The 18,099-nt window shown below is 48.0% G+C and overlaps 1 protein-coding gene across 1 annotated transcript in view; it reads left to right on the top strand.

Moving 5' to 3' along the window:
- The first annotated feature begins 1,532 nt into the window (after positions 1-1,532).
- LOC8037079 (small conductance calcium-activated potassium channel protein) overlaps positions 1,533-18,099 on the top strand; it is a 56,779-nt gene continuing 40,212 nt past the window's right edge. Inside the window, exon 1 of the mRNA XM_002412140.5 lies at positions 1,533-1,667. Coding sequence (XP_002412185.3) covers positions 1,569-1,667 — 99 coding nt within the window. The 5' untranslated portion in view covers positions 1,533-1,568. The remainder of the gene's footprint in view (positions 1,668-18,099) is intronic.

Here is an 18,099-nt window from a genome sequence, read left to right as displayed (position 1 = left end):
GGCCCGGGTTCTTCCCGCAACCTTTTATTTTCCTGGGGCCTCCTCTCCCCCCTCTCCCTCATACAGCATTTTGCCATAAGCGCCCCCCCCCCTCCCCGCGAATCAAAATCCTGGCTACGTGCCAGACATAAAGGCTAAGACTTTAGTTGCGTTTACGGTTTCGGATTCGCGGCCGGATCCGCGCCGGCTGCGAGCAGATTTTGGAACCGGGTGGCGAAATCAACTTGTCGCTGTTGGAAAATCTGGATAGGGGTCCCGCACCGATCCCGATATTCCGCCAACGACCAGCGGATTTCGCCCCCCGGCTCCAAACTCCTCTCGTCGCCGGCGCAAATCTGCCCGCAAATTCGCAAGTGGAAACGCACCGTTCGGGAGTTCGATATTGGCGCAAACCGGGAACGGAGTTCGCGTAAGCACAAGAAGCCGGTAAAAACTCGCAAGAACGAATAATGAGGCAGCAACCACGCTCTGCGAACGACCAACCTCGGGATTTTACGGGGAGGAGATGGGGAACTTTTTTATTTTCGAATGTCCTTTACAGACTAAAAAAAACAGGACATCGCTTAATGTGTTTGCGCTTCTTCCTCCCTGATCCATTCTTCTGCGTTTTTATTGGCTAATGCCGCAATATCATTGGCCATGGAGCGATTACACGATAATAGGGACTCGCCCTGCCTTTCAATTCTTGAGCAGCCCCCAGTGACTATTCGCCACTCCAACGAGATGCATTCCTTTTGACTCAGTTTTACATTTCAACCGCCAAGCTGCGCCAGTTTTCGCTTCCCACTTGGATGCCGCTGGTTTTTCATGTTTGTCCATCGTGACTTTCCAGTTGCGTAGCGTCCCCCCCTCCTGAGTTGCAACTTCGAGTGTTTTCGAGGCCCGGAGCAGAAACGGGATTGTGGTTATACAAGTTGAATCGGAACGCTAAAAAACACTCCCATCACAGTGTTCTTTCTGGCTGTCCGTCAGAAAAAGCGGAACATCGCAATTCTGAAATTGGTCGCTCTTTCGAGCGCCCGCTGTTTACGTTCCAGCTTCCAGTTGATATTAAATCGTCAATCTGTCGTGTTTCTTCAATAGATTTTTTTTTTCTTGCTGACCCTCGAGAAAAGCGGAATATCGCAATTCTGGAATCGGTCGTTCGCCGTTCACACGTTTGTCAGCGTTTTTCCACACCGCGTGAAGGGGCACTGCACATGCTCAGAAACCACATTTACGTGGAGTGGAGCGCTTGCATCGTGCCTGACAGCAGCGCTACCGCATCAGCGTGACGTCAGAGCCCATTTTTATCTAGTCGGTTGTGGAGCGCGTTCTGAGCACGCGCAATAGCTTATTACTGCATAAAAACGGACGCTGCCCATGTACCCGCCACCCAGCCGCTCGTCTAATAGTTTTATTTTTATTTTTTTTCATTCTCGGTTGTACTAATAAGGGCTGGAAAGGTCTATAAATGAGGCTGAACCAAGTGGCGTCTGTCACACCGCGGGTCTGTGCTTTACGTTAACCGCCATCCTTTTTCACCCCGCAGGTACCACGACGAGGAGCATGCCAACTTGCTGAACACCATGTGGCTGACAGCAATCACGTTTCTGTCTGTCGGGTACGGAGACATCGTGCCCAATACGTACTGTGGCAGGGGCATCGCGGTCACTACGGGCTTAATGGTGAGTCACTCGCAACATCCTCTTCTCCCCAGCATCTTCGCGCACCCCTGCGAGTACTAGTTATAGTAGGTGAAAACGTAAGGAGCGCTGGGTGTGGGTTCTTATATACACGACGTTTGCTTTGTGATTTGTTCTTCGCTGTTCTTCTCGGCTAATGCTTCGGCGTTCCTTATGTAGTCATGGCTATGATTGCTGGACGTGGGAAGTGGTCTGCTTTCTGTTTATGTACATGCGCACAAAAGCGGAAAAGTCTTCGAACTTGATTAACCTTTTTGAGGAAGAAGAACAAGGCGTTGAGTTTGCCTAATTTCTACCAGCCGTCGACGATGCAGCCTAAGATATAAGCACACCCATTTAACGCGACGCTGTGGGGGAGAAGGGCGCGTGATCACTCCTTAAAAACTTTTCCGGTCGTGCACTTATACAAATGGGTCGTTTCGTTACACACGTACAAACAGGCACTTCCTTTTGCACGTGACTGTATATTTGTTCAATGTACGCCTTTCTATTAATTCCTCTCACAAGGTGCTACTCAAAGTTCTCATTCGGGGTTTATGAAAAGCCATCGGTTTCTAAGGGTCACTTGACTGAATTAATTTGGGGGCCTCCGTTATAATTTATAATTCCTTTGGTCTCAGTGAAAATCGATTCAAGATCGTGAAGCCTCGCAACAATCGATCGTGATGAACTGGCTGTCGTGCTCGGATCATCGCGCAAAACATTATTTAGGCGAGCCGTCCTCGCCTTCACCATGACAGGAAGGAACGAGATTGACGCAGTTTTGGAAAAGGAGCTCTGGTTCGTTCTGAAAAAAGAGTAAATAATATAGCCACCAAAGCAAAAAGTTCCATTTGTGTTTAGGTGTCTTGTTGTTAAGAGATAATAGAGGGTTTTAGAATAGGGGTCCCCAACGCTTGGGTTCCCCTAAGAAATTCGGGGACCCAAACGCTACAACCGTGGCGTCGACGGCTTATAGAATGGCGGTTTCGCAACGCACCGCGGCACGCTTAAGTTTAACTTAGTTTTTCCCACTTGCAGCGCCACTTGCCAACGAACGTAATATTGCAAAAAAGAAAATCATTTAAGAAAACGTAAAACATATTCCCTTATCAAGTACTTTTTGTTCACAAATAATAGTTAAGGTAAAGCCCAATCCAGCCACCTAAAACAAAAAAAAAATCTAAAATCAGTATACATGTTGTTGGCTGCATTCAACCAAAACAATCCAATCCATAGCACTCGAATTTAGCGCTCGTTCTCGGATTTGTTTGGCGTTCGTGTGGCGCGCTCACCGCCTCTCCCCAAAGTTTAAGAGATCAATTAAACTACGCCGAAACTAATAGCCCCTTCCCTTGGCAAATAGCGAGCGCTCCGCGCGCTCGCCGAGCGGATTCTTTTCTCCCTCGCAAGATGAGAGCAATCTCTCCGAGTGCCGCTTGTAGATCTGGAGTAGGGGTGTCGCGAACCGGCCGGGGTTCGAGTTCGACAAGGTTCGACTTTTTCGACCTTTAGTGGAAAATTCGACGAACCTTGTATTGAGGTTCGACTCGTGTGCGCATGCGCGACAGGCTGGCCAGTTGGCTTTGGATTGGATGGTGACGGCTAAGGGGAGAATTAAGGGCAGCGCTGATTGGTTATTTCAGTTAATGCAGTACAAGAAGATTAAGTTATTAACTTCTTCAGTGATTAGAATTGGTTTCCTTTGTTTTCAACTGTTCATAAAATAAAATAACCCTTTGCATAAAAAAAAAAAAAAAATTCTCCAAACCTAGACATCCTTGTATCAAGGTCTGGCCACAGTGTCCACAAAGTCGAATCGGTCGAATCTGGGGAAAAGTTCGAAGGTTCGTCGAACCGGTTCGACCCAGTCGAACCCAGAAAGGGTGTCGCGAACCGGCCGGGGTTCGAGTTCGACAAGGTTCGACTTTTTCGACCTTTAGTGGAAAATTCGACGAACCTTGTATTGAGGTTCGACTCGTGTGCGCATGCGCGACAGGCTGGCCAGTTGGCTTTGGATTGGATGGTGACGGCTAAGGGGAGAATTAAGGGCAGCGCTGATTGGTTATTTCAGTTAATGCAGTACAAGAAGATTAAGTTATTAACTTCTTCAGTGATTAGAATTGGTTTCCTTTGTTTTCAACTGTTCATAAAATAAAATAACCCTTTGCATAAAAAAAAAAAAAAAATTCTCCAAACCTAGACATCCTTGTATCAAGGTCTGGCCACAGTGTCCACAAAGTCGAATCGGTCGAATCTGGGGAAAAGTTCGAAGGTTCGTCGAACCGGTTCGACCCAGTCGAACCCAGAAAGGGTGTCGCGAACCGGCCGGGGTTCGAGTTCGACAAGGTTCGACTTTTTCGACCTTTAGTGGAAAATTCGACGAACCTTGTATTGAGGTTCGACTCGTGTGCGCATGCGCGACAGGCTGGCCAGTTGGCTTTGGATTGGATGGTGACGGCTAAGGGGAGAATTAAGGGCAGCGCTGATTGGTTATTTCAGTTAATGCAGTACAAGAAGATTAAGTTATTAACTTCTTCAGTGATTAGAATTGGTTTCCTTTGTTTTCAACTGTTCATAAAATAAAATAACCCTTTGCATAAAAAAAAAAAAAAAATTCTCCAAACCTAGACATCCTTGTATCAAGGTCTGGCCACAGTGTCCACAAAGTCGAATCGGTCGAATCTGGGGAAAAGTTCGAAGGTTCGTCGAACCGGTTCGACCCAGTCGAACCCAGAAAGTTCGACCTAAAAATCTGGTTCGACAAAAGTTCGCGACACCCCTAATCTGGAGCCAGTGGGGCGCTCGCCGAGCGGCTCCAACCGATCCGTGAGAAAAAGGCGGGGCGCGTCGAGCGGTCCGGAGTAGTTCTGCGCGCAGCCTTTTTCGGGGGAGTACGATCCGTAGTCGACTCTCGGAACGTTTCAGTTTCGTTATCGACATTCCCGCGTGGGAGTGAAAAAGTTTCGCGGCTTTTTTGTTTCGATTGCTGGGTGGGCTCTCTTGGTGTACTTGTTTTCGTTCCCCTCGTCATGACCGACTCGCCCGAGCATTCTGCGGCGATGACATTGTTGCAGTTAATTTCAGGAGGTCTAATAAAACGCAGTGACAGCGACGAAGATATTAGTATAGCTCCAGCTCGAGTGACGACGAGGCAGCCGTTCTCAGTGAAGTGTTTGCCGAGTCGTTCGCCTGGCCAGCGAAGAGGCCCAAGATACCGCGTTACGTCGAAGGCGTTGTGCGCGCCTATTCGGGTGAAGAGCTAGGTATGTCGTTTGTTCGTTTTGTGGTCTTTGTAATGTAATTGTAATAATTAGAAGACAACACGCCAAATACTGCGCAGATGGAAGTCGCCTTCGGAGATGACGATTGCTTTACGGCATACGTGTTTGCATTAAAATCATCTGGTGGGCTAGTTGGGTAAACATCACCGTCGTCCTTGCGCTAGATTTAGTTTTGCATACGTGTTTGGTATTGCTTAATAGCTTGCTACGGCTCGTACAAGCTCTTCTAGTTGTCTTCATCGAGCTTATATAACTGTAAGGAAAAATAAATTGTGTCTTAACGTCGGGGTCACCGTTAATCAAGTAAGAAACAATCTTTTTTTTTTTTTTTTTGTCAAAGCATAAAGGTTTGATGAGAAGCTCATGCTTTCAGCAAGATAGCAAGGGGAAGCGAAACTGTTCAAAAGTGAGATTAGACTCTCCGGAAGTGGTGGCGCTGGGAGCGTTACGCTCGATTTGCTCCGCAGCGCGTGCTACTGGGATGGATCACATGTCCGATCGCTCACGGAGGCCGACCGATCGACGACCGCTAGCGCGGAGCGCTCGGCATTTTCCAGGGGAAGGGGTTGCGAGCGTACTCTGAAAGAAGCTGCTCTATTGAAATCTGAACCGGAGCGACTTTGGAGCCTTGCAAGGCTTGTTTTTAAGCTCCAGGTATCGTGCCACGAACGAAATTCACTCGGAGCTTTGGAGTAGCTATACGGTGCCATGTCTCCGGTTACTGCGTCTTTTTGGGCTTAGGAACAGTCAAAATCAGGAGACGATTTTTAAAATGTGTCGATCCCACCGCTCATTCTTTGTGACTTGACCGAAAAAAAGCGAAAGCCGGCTGCACCATTCACTGGTAATGAACGTGGCTAATATTGTGGAGACCATGACGAATTTGCTCCGAAGCGAGCGGAAAGGGCGCCGCCATGTGTGCGAACGCAACCCGGCCCCAGGGAAATATCGGCCCCGAGTTATTTCTCGAATTTTGCGTTAGTGATGAGCGCCAATCCAAAACCCAAAACTCAGTCTGGGTTCGGTGGATGCGCAGTTGGACGCCACTAATTCTTTGGGGCCCCAAGATTTGGTGACCCTTATTATAAAACTCTCTCATATTAATGTAGGCAATGCTAATTTAATTTAAACTGTAAATATATATATATATTATATATCAGGAAAACCAGCGTTTTTATTGTATTTCCCTAAACTTTAATCGCAATTACGCGTGTCCTCAATGTTCCTTCCAAAACTAAAGGCCATGAGTAGTTCGCGTGTTCTGAAGTGAAGCGGGAGGGAAGATAATTTAATCTGAGTGTCATGTTATTGGAGTTTTATCTTTCTAATTATTAAGAAGGTAAGCCTTCTTATTCCTAGTCCACTCGCTTTATAGCTCCACTCGCTTTATAGCTCAAACTTCAAAGCAATTGCTACGCGAGAAATTGTCGGAACAATTGTCGGAACGCAACAACAAATCTGCGGACATAAACATTTCTATTTTGATTCTAGTTTCAACCTGATATGTAGGAGTTTTCCACTTCCTGCGTGAGGTCGGCGTTCCGCATGAGGGCGAGCAAAGCGGTCTTTTGTGAGATTTTACGTGTTTCACAAATCCACTCTCTCGCCACAATTTCTCGCTGTAACCTCATGTGTTAATGACTTCCTGCATATTGTCCAAGCGTCGACGCCGCATGTGTCGGCGGTACGGAGATGTACGTTTCTTTCGCCGGTGTGTGGGTAGCAAAACCTCGGTCTACCAGAAACGCGAAATCGCAAATATATGGTTGTGCTGCTCGAAAAAAAACACGTGGACGACGTTTCGGGCGGACGCCCTTCTTCAAGTGCCAGCGATTTTATATCCGCTCACCAAGAATGGAGAGGTCAGGAAGAAATTGTTCATTCCATGAACCAAAATGGCGACTATTCAGGGAGCTAGGCGCGACTGTCCCAGGATTCAGGTACTTTATACTCGTTTTCACCTCAAGAAAAAATCACATCAAAAAAAAAAAAAAAGGAAGTGTTGCGCATTGTTCATACGCCGCGCGAACTAGTTCTTACAAGATTTAGTTGTCGGGGGAAGAAGAGGTGCTTTTGGCGTTCGAAACGTGTACGTCTTGATAAAATAACATATACCTATCTTAAAATGCACCTACCTATCTTCTATTTCTCCACGTAAAGGAGGAAATCAGTAATCCTCCGCGAGGAGCCGGACCTTTTTTACTGCGGCTTTTGGGGTGTTTTGTGGGAAAGTATAGGCGCAATCATTTTTAGTTGAATCTTTCGTCGCAAAAGGCATTTCTGCCGCAAGCGTGTGGTCGTGGTAATGCACTCGTTAAAAACGAGGCTGCCCGATGCACGTTAGAAACCCCAGGCTGGTACTGGTGCTGCACTGGCTCTCATCTAGAGCGGAGACAGCGGACGCCCGTGGTGACTGGCTCCCCACTGTTTAAACACAACAAAATAGACACTTCAAAAAAGGATCATCGAGAAACACTGGCGGCATAAGCCCAGTTCATGTCGAACACTGACGGCACTCTCGTGTCCAATACATGTTCGGAGAAAGCGCCCCCCAAAAAGGGACGACTCGAATAATTGGTGCAGTAGCTTCTAGATGGCGCGCCCTTTTGAAAGAGGTCTATTACTCCAGCCCACGGTGTACTCCAGCCGCATGCCTGAGCGCAAAAGCATAGGGCATCCTTTAGTTCGAACCCTGGTCTCTCCTATGTGTGTGACGGATCGCTATCAACCCAAAGTTTGGACACTTTAATAGCTTTCTTCCTCCTTTCTTCGTTCAGGGCCCTGGCCGTCTGCTCAATGTCATTTGCAGTCTATATCTTTCGTGTTTTAAGGGAAGTTGAACTCTCGCCATTTCTATTTTTCTTTCGCGGACCTCACTCAATCTAAAAAGAGCGTCCACTAACGTCGCCGACCGAACTTCATTTTAACTTGTTCTGCGCAGTAAAAGTAAAAAAAAACAACGAAGTGTTAAAAAAAAATTAAAGACGTTCACAGTTCCCTGTAATGCCGAGTTAAAGCGCAGCTCTTGAGGAGGAGGAGGAGAGGGTACGGAGAGGAGGGTATGCCCTTCCTCCCCTCCACTTCCTTTCCTTCTCTTCGTTCCCTCGTCCTTCTCCTCCTCCCCCTCCTCCTCGCCTCATCCTTCTCCCCTCCTCCCCCCCCTTCCTCCCTCCCCTCGAACAGACAGTGAGTAGACACATAACATCGTTTTTTATTAATGCTCGTTGTTTTGTTATTCATATAGTGTTTGATTACGCTTGACAAGTTTTAAAACACTGCGGGTGTTTATGTAGAGATATGGCTGCGGGTTACCACTCAAACGAAGCGTTAAGCTGTTTTGTTACCGTGACAATTTTGCACCAGTATCTCGATTCTCAACCCGAGGCCCGGCTGCGTAGCCAGGCGTATCGAAGCGTTAAAACCTTCCGGGCGACTAAGCTACCTTCTGTCACGGTACATGTGTCGACGTTTCTAATAATCGCCCTCTTCCCCTGTGCTCTTTGTATTCTGGGCTGTGAAACGCGCTTTGTGCACGCGCAGTATCTCTCTTCCCCGAATTGCCAGACGCTGGGCGCGCGACCACAGACCCGTGACTTTGCACTTTTCGCCGGGACTATAAGTGCTGTAAATTTTTACAAGAGAGGCGGACTCGCACTCATTCAGGCTTTCTGTAGTTAGACGAGAGTCATGTACGTGAGAAAAAAAAAGAGGTTGTATTCGCCGTTGAGCTCAGTGTGCGAGTTATTTTCACCTTGAAATGCTGCGTGGCTCTCAGATTTTATGGCCGCTCCGGATGCATTGCAGAAATGTGTTCTCGAGCACTTTTGAAGTGCTCTAAAACACATTGCGAAAGAATTCCTAGAGGAGTTCTACCGGGATTCATAGACAACCAACAATAGTGTTTGCTGCAACATATTTTTTTAGTTTCTTTTTATTATCTTTATTGTACAATGATTATTTTTCCAACGTATTTTGATGTGTCGTGAGAATTATTCCACCTATAATCACGAACAAACTCACAGGGTGTTACGTAAAGGTATCTTATCCCTAGCTTTTAATCGAGATTAGTGCTGTTATTTGTGCCCAGACAACGACCTCCGCACCGTACCGATAATAAAGCCTATTGAAGTCAATGAATAGGAGACGCTTCCGAGTAACGCCACGTCAGCCACCTTGGCGCTTAAAATCATTGTTGCCACCTATCTGATGCCTTATCTAAAATCTCGAAAAACAATCTTCTATAAATCAATTTTTTTTTTTTAACGTTTGCAACATGTCAAGACGATATCTCCATAGGTTTCTTGACGCTCTATCCGAAGCTCGGGAAGGCGCATTTTAAAATTGTAACGACTTTTAAAAGGGTCTAGTAAACCATTTGCAAAAGTGCGCGCCATCTTGTAAGCCTCTGGGCCAGTCATCCGTATGGACCATTGCTTGGAAACATATTCTGACACGTATTGGATACGAGAGCCACGACAATCGCTCGGCTTGAACTCAGCTGAGCTCATAACGAGAACCAGCTCTCCGTCAGCGTTTGGCGACGACTCGGAACAAATCACACGCTTCGCGCCCAACAAATGGCGACCGCCAATGTTGCTCGATAAGGTATTGAAAATGGTCTATTGTACCCACTCTGCACTAAACCCCCTACTTGCAGTGGCCACAGGAAAATCGGGAAACGGAGCGCCGACACTCTGCGCCTGCTTAGTGATTCCGTATTGAGAAAAAAAGGCAGAAATATGTCCGAAGAAATGCATCTATGATCATCGCTACAACTTCAAATCCCGTCGACACGTGTGGGCCAAAGTTTCCTTTGAGTGTGAATCGAAAACGAGATAATTAACTTGGTTAGTTCTATCGGCTTGTGTGCTACGCGAAAGGCACGATTTACGGGGACTATAAGGACATGTAATCTATATTACGCAGCGGAAGTCCAACGCGGCCTCTTTCTTCCGAGTCTTTCTTTCCGGCAGTGGAACCCTCTCTCGTCCGTCCTTGTCTTGCAAGTGCCCGAAATCTGATCTCCCGACTTTCGTCGCCGAGTAGTTAATTCCAGAGAGTGGCTGCATACTTTTCTTTTTCTTTCTTATTTACCAGGGAGGAAACCTGATATTATCCTTTCTTTTCTTTTAGACAGAGAGAAAACAAGTGAAGGAGGGAGAGCACATCTTCTCGGTGTGTTTTAGATTTGGTGTGTTCTCAGTTTTGTTTAGTCGCAATCACGTTGATAAAAGAGAGATGACTGAACGAGGCCTGAAAAGAGCTGACATCTCACTCGGGCTTCGAGCACCTCCCTACACTGTCGGTTTAGAGACCCAGCGCAGGCACGGTCGCTTGTCGCACGGCCTTGGAAATGTTTACGTGAATAAGGACGGCTCCTCGAGCCCCTAGTCATGTTGCACGTCTCATGGCGTTTCCCAGGAATGCGAACAAATCTTCGACACGCTTGTTTCATGGCGAGGCGGAGCCGTTCAGAAACCTCTATCTTTTCCACTGTGATCTCAGTGCTTGGCTTTTGCAACCTTACCTGTTTATTTGTGAACAGTGACCAACATCTGTTTTCCTTTTCGCCAACGCGCCGAAACGGGGAGCAAAGGAATTTCCTAAGGGCCTCCACATTTTTTCTCTCCGAAGAAATAGCCAGGTGGTATTACTGGTGTCTTGAGCGATGTTATAAACTAAGCTTGATGAACTTTGATTTATACTTTTACTTCTTTGTTTCGCTCTAATGAATAGTAACAAAGTGAAAGAAAAAAGCGGATCAGCGACCCACCCGACTGATTCACATGGCTCGGATCTGCTTGTTTTTCCGTCCTTCCGTTTAGGTAAAATATCTTCAATTCGAGCTTGAAAAGGCGCAAAGCGTAGCTGACCGAAGTTCCCTAACATCACCCTTGTATCGCGCCCGAGTCAGTTGGTTTCCATTGAGGCAGAAAGCGTGGGCTCTAAAGAGAACTTTACGTCAAAAGATCCATGGAGTGTGCCATCCAATACGCCATACTTCGTTAACCCGCCTTGAATCAGGCCTAGATGATTTTGATTCGACCAATCCTTGAACATAAAATTTCCGTGACATATATTACGAACTTCTATAAAGATGTACCCCTCCCCCTAGCTGCTCTGATAAAATCAAATGTTCTCTGAATTGTCTGGTTCTTAGGTATTTCAGTATCGGTGATTAGCTTTGAGGTTTCTGATTTGACGACACAAGGAGGAGTGAAAAGGGGAGGGGGAGAGAGAGAGAGGGGGGCATAAAATCGTAAGGTCAGTTTGAATAAGACGCTGCTCTTTATCGGGAATAAGTACCCCTCGCTACAACCAACGCCTTTAGTTGTTGAGGCTCACACGTTCTAGCAAGATGTATTTGGCATGAGCAGCGTTTTTCGGTTGTCCAGTTAATCTGACAAGGCCCATATTGTAGACTGGGTCTATGATTCAAAAATCCGCATGACGTCTACCGTGAGATGCAAACCTAATGGCGAATTCCACTGGGCGTTTTGGAGCGCGCCGGGATCAGTCGACCAGATCCGGATTGGAGCACAAGATCCGAACGGGGTCGCGCCGCCTACGGATCCCCGGTGGAACATGACCACTGCTCCGGGATCGGCGGATGCCTTCCCGTCATTCAACTGCCCGGGAATCCCCTTTTCGCGGCCGCCGCGGTCGTTTCGAAGACATTTTCGCTACGCGGCGCTAACACGTGTTCGACGCACGAGTGGCAGGAATGGCTCAGGCGCATCTAGCAAAGATTGCCGGAATGCCCGTAGCGCGGCAAATACCTTCTCTTCTCCTTCCTGGAAAACGAACCGGCTGTCGAGCCAATGGGTAAGCAAGCCGCCATTACGAATTCTTCTGATGTCGAGACAATCTAGGAGCCCAGCCCGCCACGTGCTTCTTCTTCTTCTGAGGCGAGATGCCCCACGAGAAAAGAAGTCACGTGTGTGCGCCGAGGGCTGGCCCGGCTGGCTTCCGGTTGAATCCGCCGAAATCGTGGGAGCGACTTTTCTCGTGGCGAATTCCACGGGTCGTTTTGGAGCGCGCCGGGATCGACTTTTCCGGAGCGAGCCTATTTCACTGGGCGATCGGGATCGAGACGAACGTGTTCCACTGGTCGTTTTGGATTACCTCCCTCTCCAGATCTCGATCTGGATCCGAGAAAAGTCGCTCCCCCGATTTTGGCGGATTCAACCGGAAGCCAGCCGGGTCAGCCCTCGGCGCACACACGTGACTTCCTTTCTCGCGGGCATCTCGCCTGATCTCGCCTCAGAAGAAATGGTAATGGCCGCTTGCTTACCCCTTGGCTCGACAGCCGGTTCGTTTTCCAGGAAGGAGAAGAGAAGAGAAGGGTTTTGCCGCGCTACGGGCATTCCGGCAATCTTTGCTAGACGCTCCTGGGCCATTCCTGCCCCTCGTGCGTCGAACACGTATTAGCGCCGCGATTGCGAAAACGAATTGGAACTTGGAACCAGCTGCTACCAGACACCTGATTTGTTTCAAAAATACCCAGGACGTTTTGGGGCAATGAATCATCACATAGCAGGCGGTAGACAAGTAGACAGCGTTGAAAAATATTTATTCCACCGATTCTTATGAAGGCCGATGGTGTCGGTGTCGCGGTTTTGAAGCACTGTCAGTTCAGCTCAACACCACGTTACAAAAGACGGTTTGGGGTACTGCCGGTGCTAACGCAATTTCACAGTAGAAATAGGAATTGCATGAAAGAACCGGACAGAAACACTTCATACGGTGGCATAAATGCCGAACATATATCAGCGATGTCACTTTCCTCGGTTAGGGCTATCTGCTTTGTCAACGAATGATGAACATCTCGGTAAAATAAAGAGCGGAAAATACTCCCCGTGTCAAGTTTTCTAATTACAGCCACTGGTTGATGTCGTACCGTGGTAATTCCCGGCCCTTCGAACGCACTAGCACTTTGTAGAGTCACATTTCCAGCGATTCCGCGCCGCACACGAACGAAGGTAAACAATCAAGATGGCGGAGTGTTCCCCGTATTGTCCTCGCCGTCAGTGCGGTGTGACAGCGTTGTCGGATAACAAATCGGGCAACACTGTTGCCGGGCGGCAGCAATATGTTGCCCGACTGTTGTTGCCGCGATGTGACAGGGTCGCCGGCAACACGACTTCCCCGTGTTGCCGGATAGAGTTGTCCATCTGTCCCCTCAGTGTGACAGGGTCTTTACCCCTTGGCTCGACAGCCGGTTCGTTTTTTAGGAAGGAGAAGAGAAGGTTTTGGGGCCGCGCTACGGGCATTCCGGCACTCTTTGCTAGAAGCTCCTGAGCCATTCCTGCCCCTCGTGCGTCGAACACGTGTTAGCGCGGTGATTGCGAAAACGTGTTCGAAACGACCGCGGCGGCCGCGGAAAGGGGATTCCCCGGCAGTTGAATGACATGAAGGCAAATGCCGATCCCGGAGCAGTGGTCATGTTTCACGGGGGATCCATCGCCGGCGCGACCCCGTTCGGATTGTGAGCTCCATTCCGGATCTGGTGAACTGATCCCGGCGCGCTCCAAAACACCCAGTGGAATTCGCCATCGGATCCAGATCGAGATCTGGAGCGGGAGCTAATCCAAAACGACCAGTGAAACATGTCGGTCTCAATCCCGATCGTCCAGTGAAATAGGCTCGCTCCAGAAAAGTCGATCCCGGCGCGCTCCAAAACGACCAGTGGAATTCGCCATAAGGAAGAAATGCGCAAGAAGAACGGTACCTTAACGCGCATATGTAGCTCCCCCGAGCACGTATCTTAGAATGTCATAACATCGTTGCGGGTATTTTGCGAAGCTGTTTGACGTCTCATTAAAATGCAGATTTTACCCAATAACAACGCGTGCGCCAGCTTACTTTGTTTCGTAATAAAAAAAAAGAACATCTGGGTCATGAAAGAAATGACATACTCTGATGTGTAGTTCATTTCAAAAGTATTTATTATATTTTAAATAAAAAAGTTCGAGCAAGCATTGCTCCGCAAAATTATTTCAAGTAACGCCAAACCATAACAAATGGCGAGGAAATAAATTTTTGCTGTCACAATGGACCGATCTCACCAGCCAGCTTGGCTACGCCACCGCTGCCGCAATGCATAAAAAAACTGCTTTTCTGCACGTGCGACAGCCTCGCTGGAGCTCTGCGCGTGCAGAGCACGATTGGGCACGAATGGCATGATCCCCCTCATGCACTGCCGTCTGCCTCCTGATCATGCATGCGGCAAACGCTTAGGACATCGGTCTAGGGTGCCATAATGCTCCTCTGTTTAGGGTGATGTCACCTTTTGTAGTACCCGATGCCGATAGCACGCGCTCACGGGGGAAATACAAAAAAAAAATCGACGAAAACAAAATGTCGCCATAGCACAGTTAGCGCCACAAACGCGTGCAAAGACACGCTCTTTCACGCGCTTCCGAACAAGAAATGAAAATAAACGTGTGAGACAAAATGGCCAGATGTCTCCACCCTAAGCAAAGCGCACATGAAGGCACCCTTGATCGGTCTATTGAGGAAATCAGGAGCACAGACAGGGTTGGCTAAATTAAAGGGACTATAAAATAAATTTTGGCCAGGGATAAATAATTTTAGATTTGAATACTAATCGCATATTGTTTAGTGGGCCAAACGAAAGAGGGTAGAAAGTCGAAAGCCTGCCTTTTGGTACAAAAATTTTAAAATGTTGCGAACTACTTCGTACCTTCTTCGGAAGCTTTCCTCCTTTTCACAATGATGCATCCGCGGGAGCAAAAGCACGTCAGCCTACCTCAGATCACGAATTGGACATAAGAACTGCGTCGATCGGACATATTCGCCCGTCAAGAATGAATCCGTCGACGGGGGAAGTGGTATGGTTCGTTTGGCAGATGTCCTCGTATCCTCAGTCAAGCTCCTACCTATCGTCTGCTAAGAACGGCTATCTTGATGGCGTTAACTGCAGGTTTCAAAAGCACTGTGGATTGCTTCGCCGGGGAAGTGGTATGGTTGGTTTGGCAGAGGTCCTCGCATCCTCAGTCAAGCTCCTACCTATCGTCTGCTAAGAACGGCTATCTTGATGGCGTTAACTGCAGGTTTCAGAAGCACTGTGGATTGCTTCGCCAAGCTTTGCGATTTCGTTCAAGCCCGAATTATCTATACGTTTGCGCTGCACTTCCGTGAGTGGCGCTGGGCAGGAAGGATCCAACGTCATAACTATATCGGCCTCCCAACTACCAAGCACTATTGAGAGATAGCTTTATTTGTTTTAAACTTAGTCTCCGTGCGTTTACAAGCGGAAGACTGTTGTTTCTAGGGTGCTGACACATCATAGTTTCCAGCTGAACAAAGGCATAAGAGCTGGAAATTTTGTTTTCGTACCCCTTAATGTCGAATAAATAAAATTCATCATCAAAACGTCTGTGAAACGATCCAGTACTATCGGAAACAATATGAGCGTGAACGCACCTCGGCGTGTCGCCGCTACCTGAGGCGCCGCCCTGCGGCGCCGTTGTGAAGTTTTGCGCATGCGTGTAGAAATCCTGTCGCTGTTCTCGCTTTGACTGTCAACCACCGTCTGTCGTCTGCTATGCGCACGCTGGCGGCCGCTCGTGCTGTCGTCTGCTAGGCAACTCGTGTATTTCCGTCACAACTCAGACAAACGACTTAACACGATTCACGAGTTTCCTATGCGATAACGCAATGCCCACATTTGGTACGTGATAAGTAGCTGGCTTCTTTCATTGGGTCGAGATACAGCGACAACAGACAAATGGAATAAAGACAAAATATCTGCAAAGCGTAGCGTTCAACTACGGTGAGCCCGGGAAACATTCAGTTGAGTGAAAAATGGCTAGAGTTCCTGACGACGAACGGATCAACATAGTTGAGCTGTCCCTCCGAGGCTACTCTTACAGGGCTATATCGAGCATGGCTGGAAGACCGCTGAAAACGGTGAACCGGATAATACAAGCATATAGGGACGAGCTGTCCAAAGCAAACACAACTCGCGTAAAAAGCGCGTGTGTCCGCCGGAGCACGCAATGTTGTGCGGCAGACGACAACACGAGCGGACGCCAGCGCGAACATGAGTCGCATAGGAGACGACAGCGTGAGCGGCCGCCAGCGCACAAAGGAGTCGCATGGCAGACGCCAGCACGAGCGGACGCCAGCGCGAACACGAGTCGCATAGGAGACGACAGCGTGAGCGGCCGCCAGCGCGCACAGGAGTCTCCTAGCAGACGACAGCACGAGCGGCTGCCAGCGCGCGCATAGCAGACGACAGACGGGGGTTGACAGTCAAAGCGAGAACAGCGACAGGATTTCTTAACGCATGCGTAAAACTTCACAACGGCGCCGCAGGGTGGCGCCTCAGGTAGCGGCGACACGCGGAGGCGCGTTCACGCTCATATTGTTTCCGATAGTACATTTACGCTATTGCGTAACGTTTGTCCCAGCGATAGCAGCTCGACGCTCCCGTAATTCTCTATCACAGTGGCGTCATTGTCATTCCTGCTAAACTTCCTGAATACGATTTTGAGGATTTTCGTATTATTTGTACTTCCGCTCTCGATTTCGCTCCCGCGCCTGATCCGCACATCGTCTACGACGGGCCTCCTGAGCGCGCCGTAACCGAAAATCGGCCTCGCTACAAACTTCTTAAGGTATAGCCATACGACCTGCAAGTTCGCCTGCTCGGATGGACGTCCCCATGCGCCAGCACAACGGGTGTTGATAGGTGGCAGCAGCCCAGACCGGTTTTATTGCTATAGTATTCAACATTGATAAGCAGTGTTCGGCATTGTTCGGAATTCGATGAGCAATGATATCAGTAAATCTTGTTTTCATTCAATGCGGAGTGCCCTAGAGCGTCTTTTTAACCGCTTTCGTATGGCTGGATGCCCGGAAGAATATGTATTTAAGCAGTTGGTTTACCTACTTCCCCTCAAAACGAAAGGACGGGACAGAGAAAAGACGCCGAAGCGAATGGTTCTCCTCTTTTTATTATAGAACTTCTCACAAGCTTAGGTCTATCGGCATCAAGTATGAAGTCAGCACAGTATTTAGGAAAGATTGTAATCTAAGTCGTTTAACCCCGTTTATTTCAGAAAAGACTGGTTGTAATAAGAGGCACGGGAAGAAAGAGGTCGATTGTGTATGTCGGTTGGTGTACAATATTCAGTTTGATTGTGATCTGCGTTATAACGTTGCCTAAATGATCGTATAACGGAACATGAACGTGGTGTTAAGAATTAAGATCCGTACTCGGAGGTGTCGAAACATTTAATTGCGTGTCATAATTGTGATAAAGCGCCGGATATTCTGACTTATCCAAGTATCGCCATCGTTTGATCGTGCCGCGGGCGCTCCTATTGGATGCCCGCGACGCGTAGCCATTTTTGGCTCATGGCGCTTCCCACATCCAGACGCTCACGCTCCTATGAGCGAGAAGTAACTAAATACGGTACTCGTAAATTCCAAATAGAACTAACGGGTTATCGACCTACGTTATCTCAAAATAGAAGGAACGCGTTACCGTTATCGTTACCAATGAAAAGTGAAGCACGTTACTTTTGCGTTACTTTTTTTAGTTAAGAATTAACTCGTTTTACTGTAATGACGGCAGAGGTATCCATAAGCGCCCTATTTCAAGAAACAGTACGTTCATGCAGAAACTGAACATAATTAATTAATCTTTTTTACGGTTTCACCTACTCACAATAAAAGAAGGCAAAAATAAACGCAAAAACTGAAAAAAAATTTTCATCGCTTGGTGCCTAAAAACACGAAAAAAATTCAAGTGTAATTTCTTAAGTATTTAAAAGAAGTAACCAGTAACGCAACTACGTTGCACGTTTCTTGACGTAAGTAACGTAAGTACGTTACCCGTTCCTGTTTTCAAGAGGTAACGAGTCCGTTACTATGTTACCGAAGAAAGTAACCCGTTACCGGTAACGCCTTTACTTGTAACGCGTTACCGCCAACACTGCCCACTAGCCTGCTGCGGCCGCCAGTGACGCGCCGCTGTTTGAGAGCACGCTCCCATTGGTCAATTGTAGATGACGGCGCCGCGCCGCGGCGCCAAACTAGGTTGGCGGTGACGCTCCGCCATTTTCGTCTCAAGGGCGTCCCAGCATTGACCAGCTTGGATGTGCTTGCTCATAAAATTC

This window comes from Ixodes scapularis, unplaced genomic scaffold, assembly GCF_016920785.2.
Source record: "Ixodes scapularis isolate PalLabHiFi unplaced genomic scaffold, ASM1692078v2 PGA_scaffold1__304_contigs__length_218370807, whole genome shotgun sequence".
Lineage (NCBI taxonomy): Eukaryota > Metazoa > Arthropoda > Arachnida > Ixodida > Ixodidae > Ixodes > Ixodes scapularis.
The sequence above is the reverse complement of the archived record's forward strand: the minus strand, read 5'-3'. Positions and strand labels throughout refer to the sequence as shown.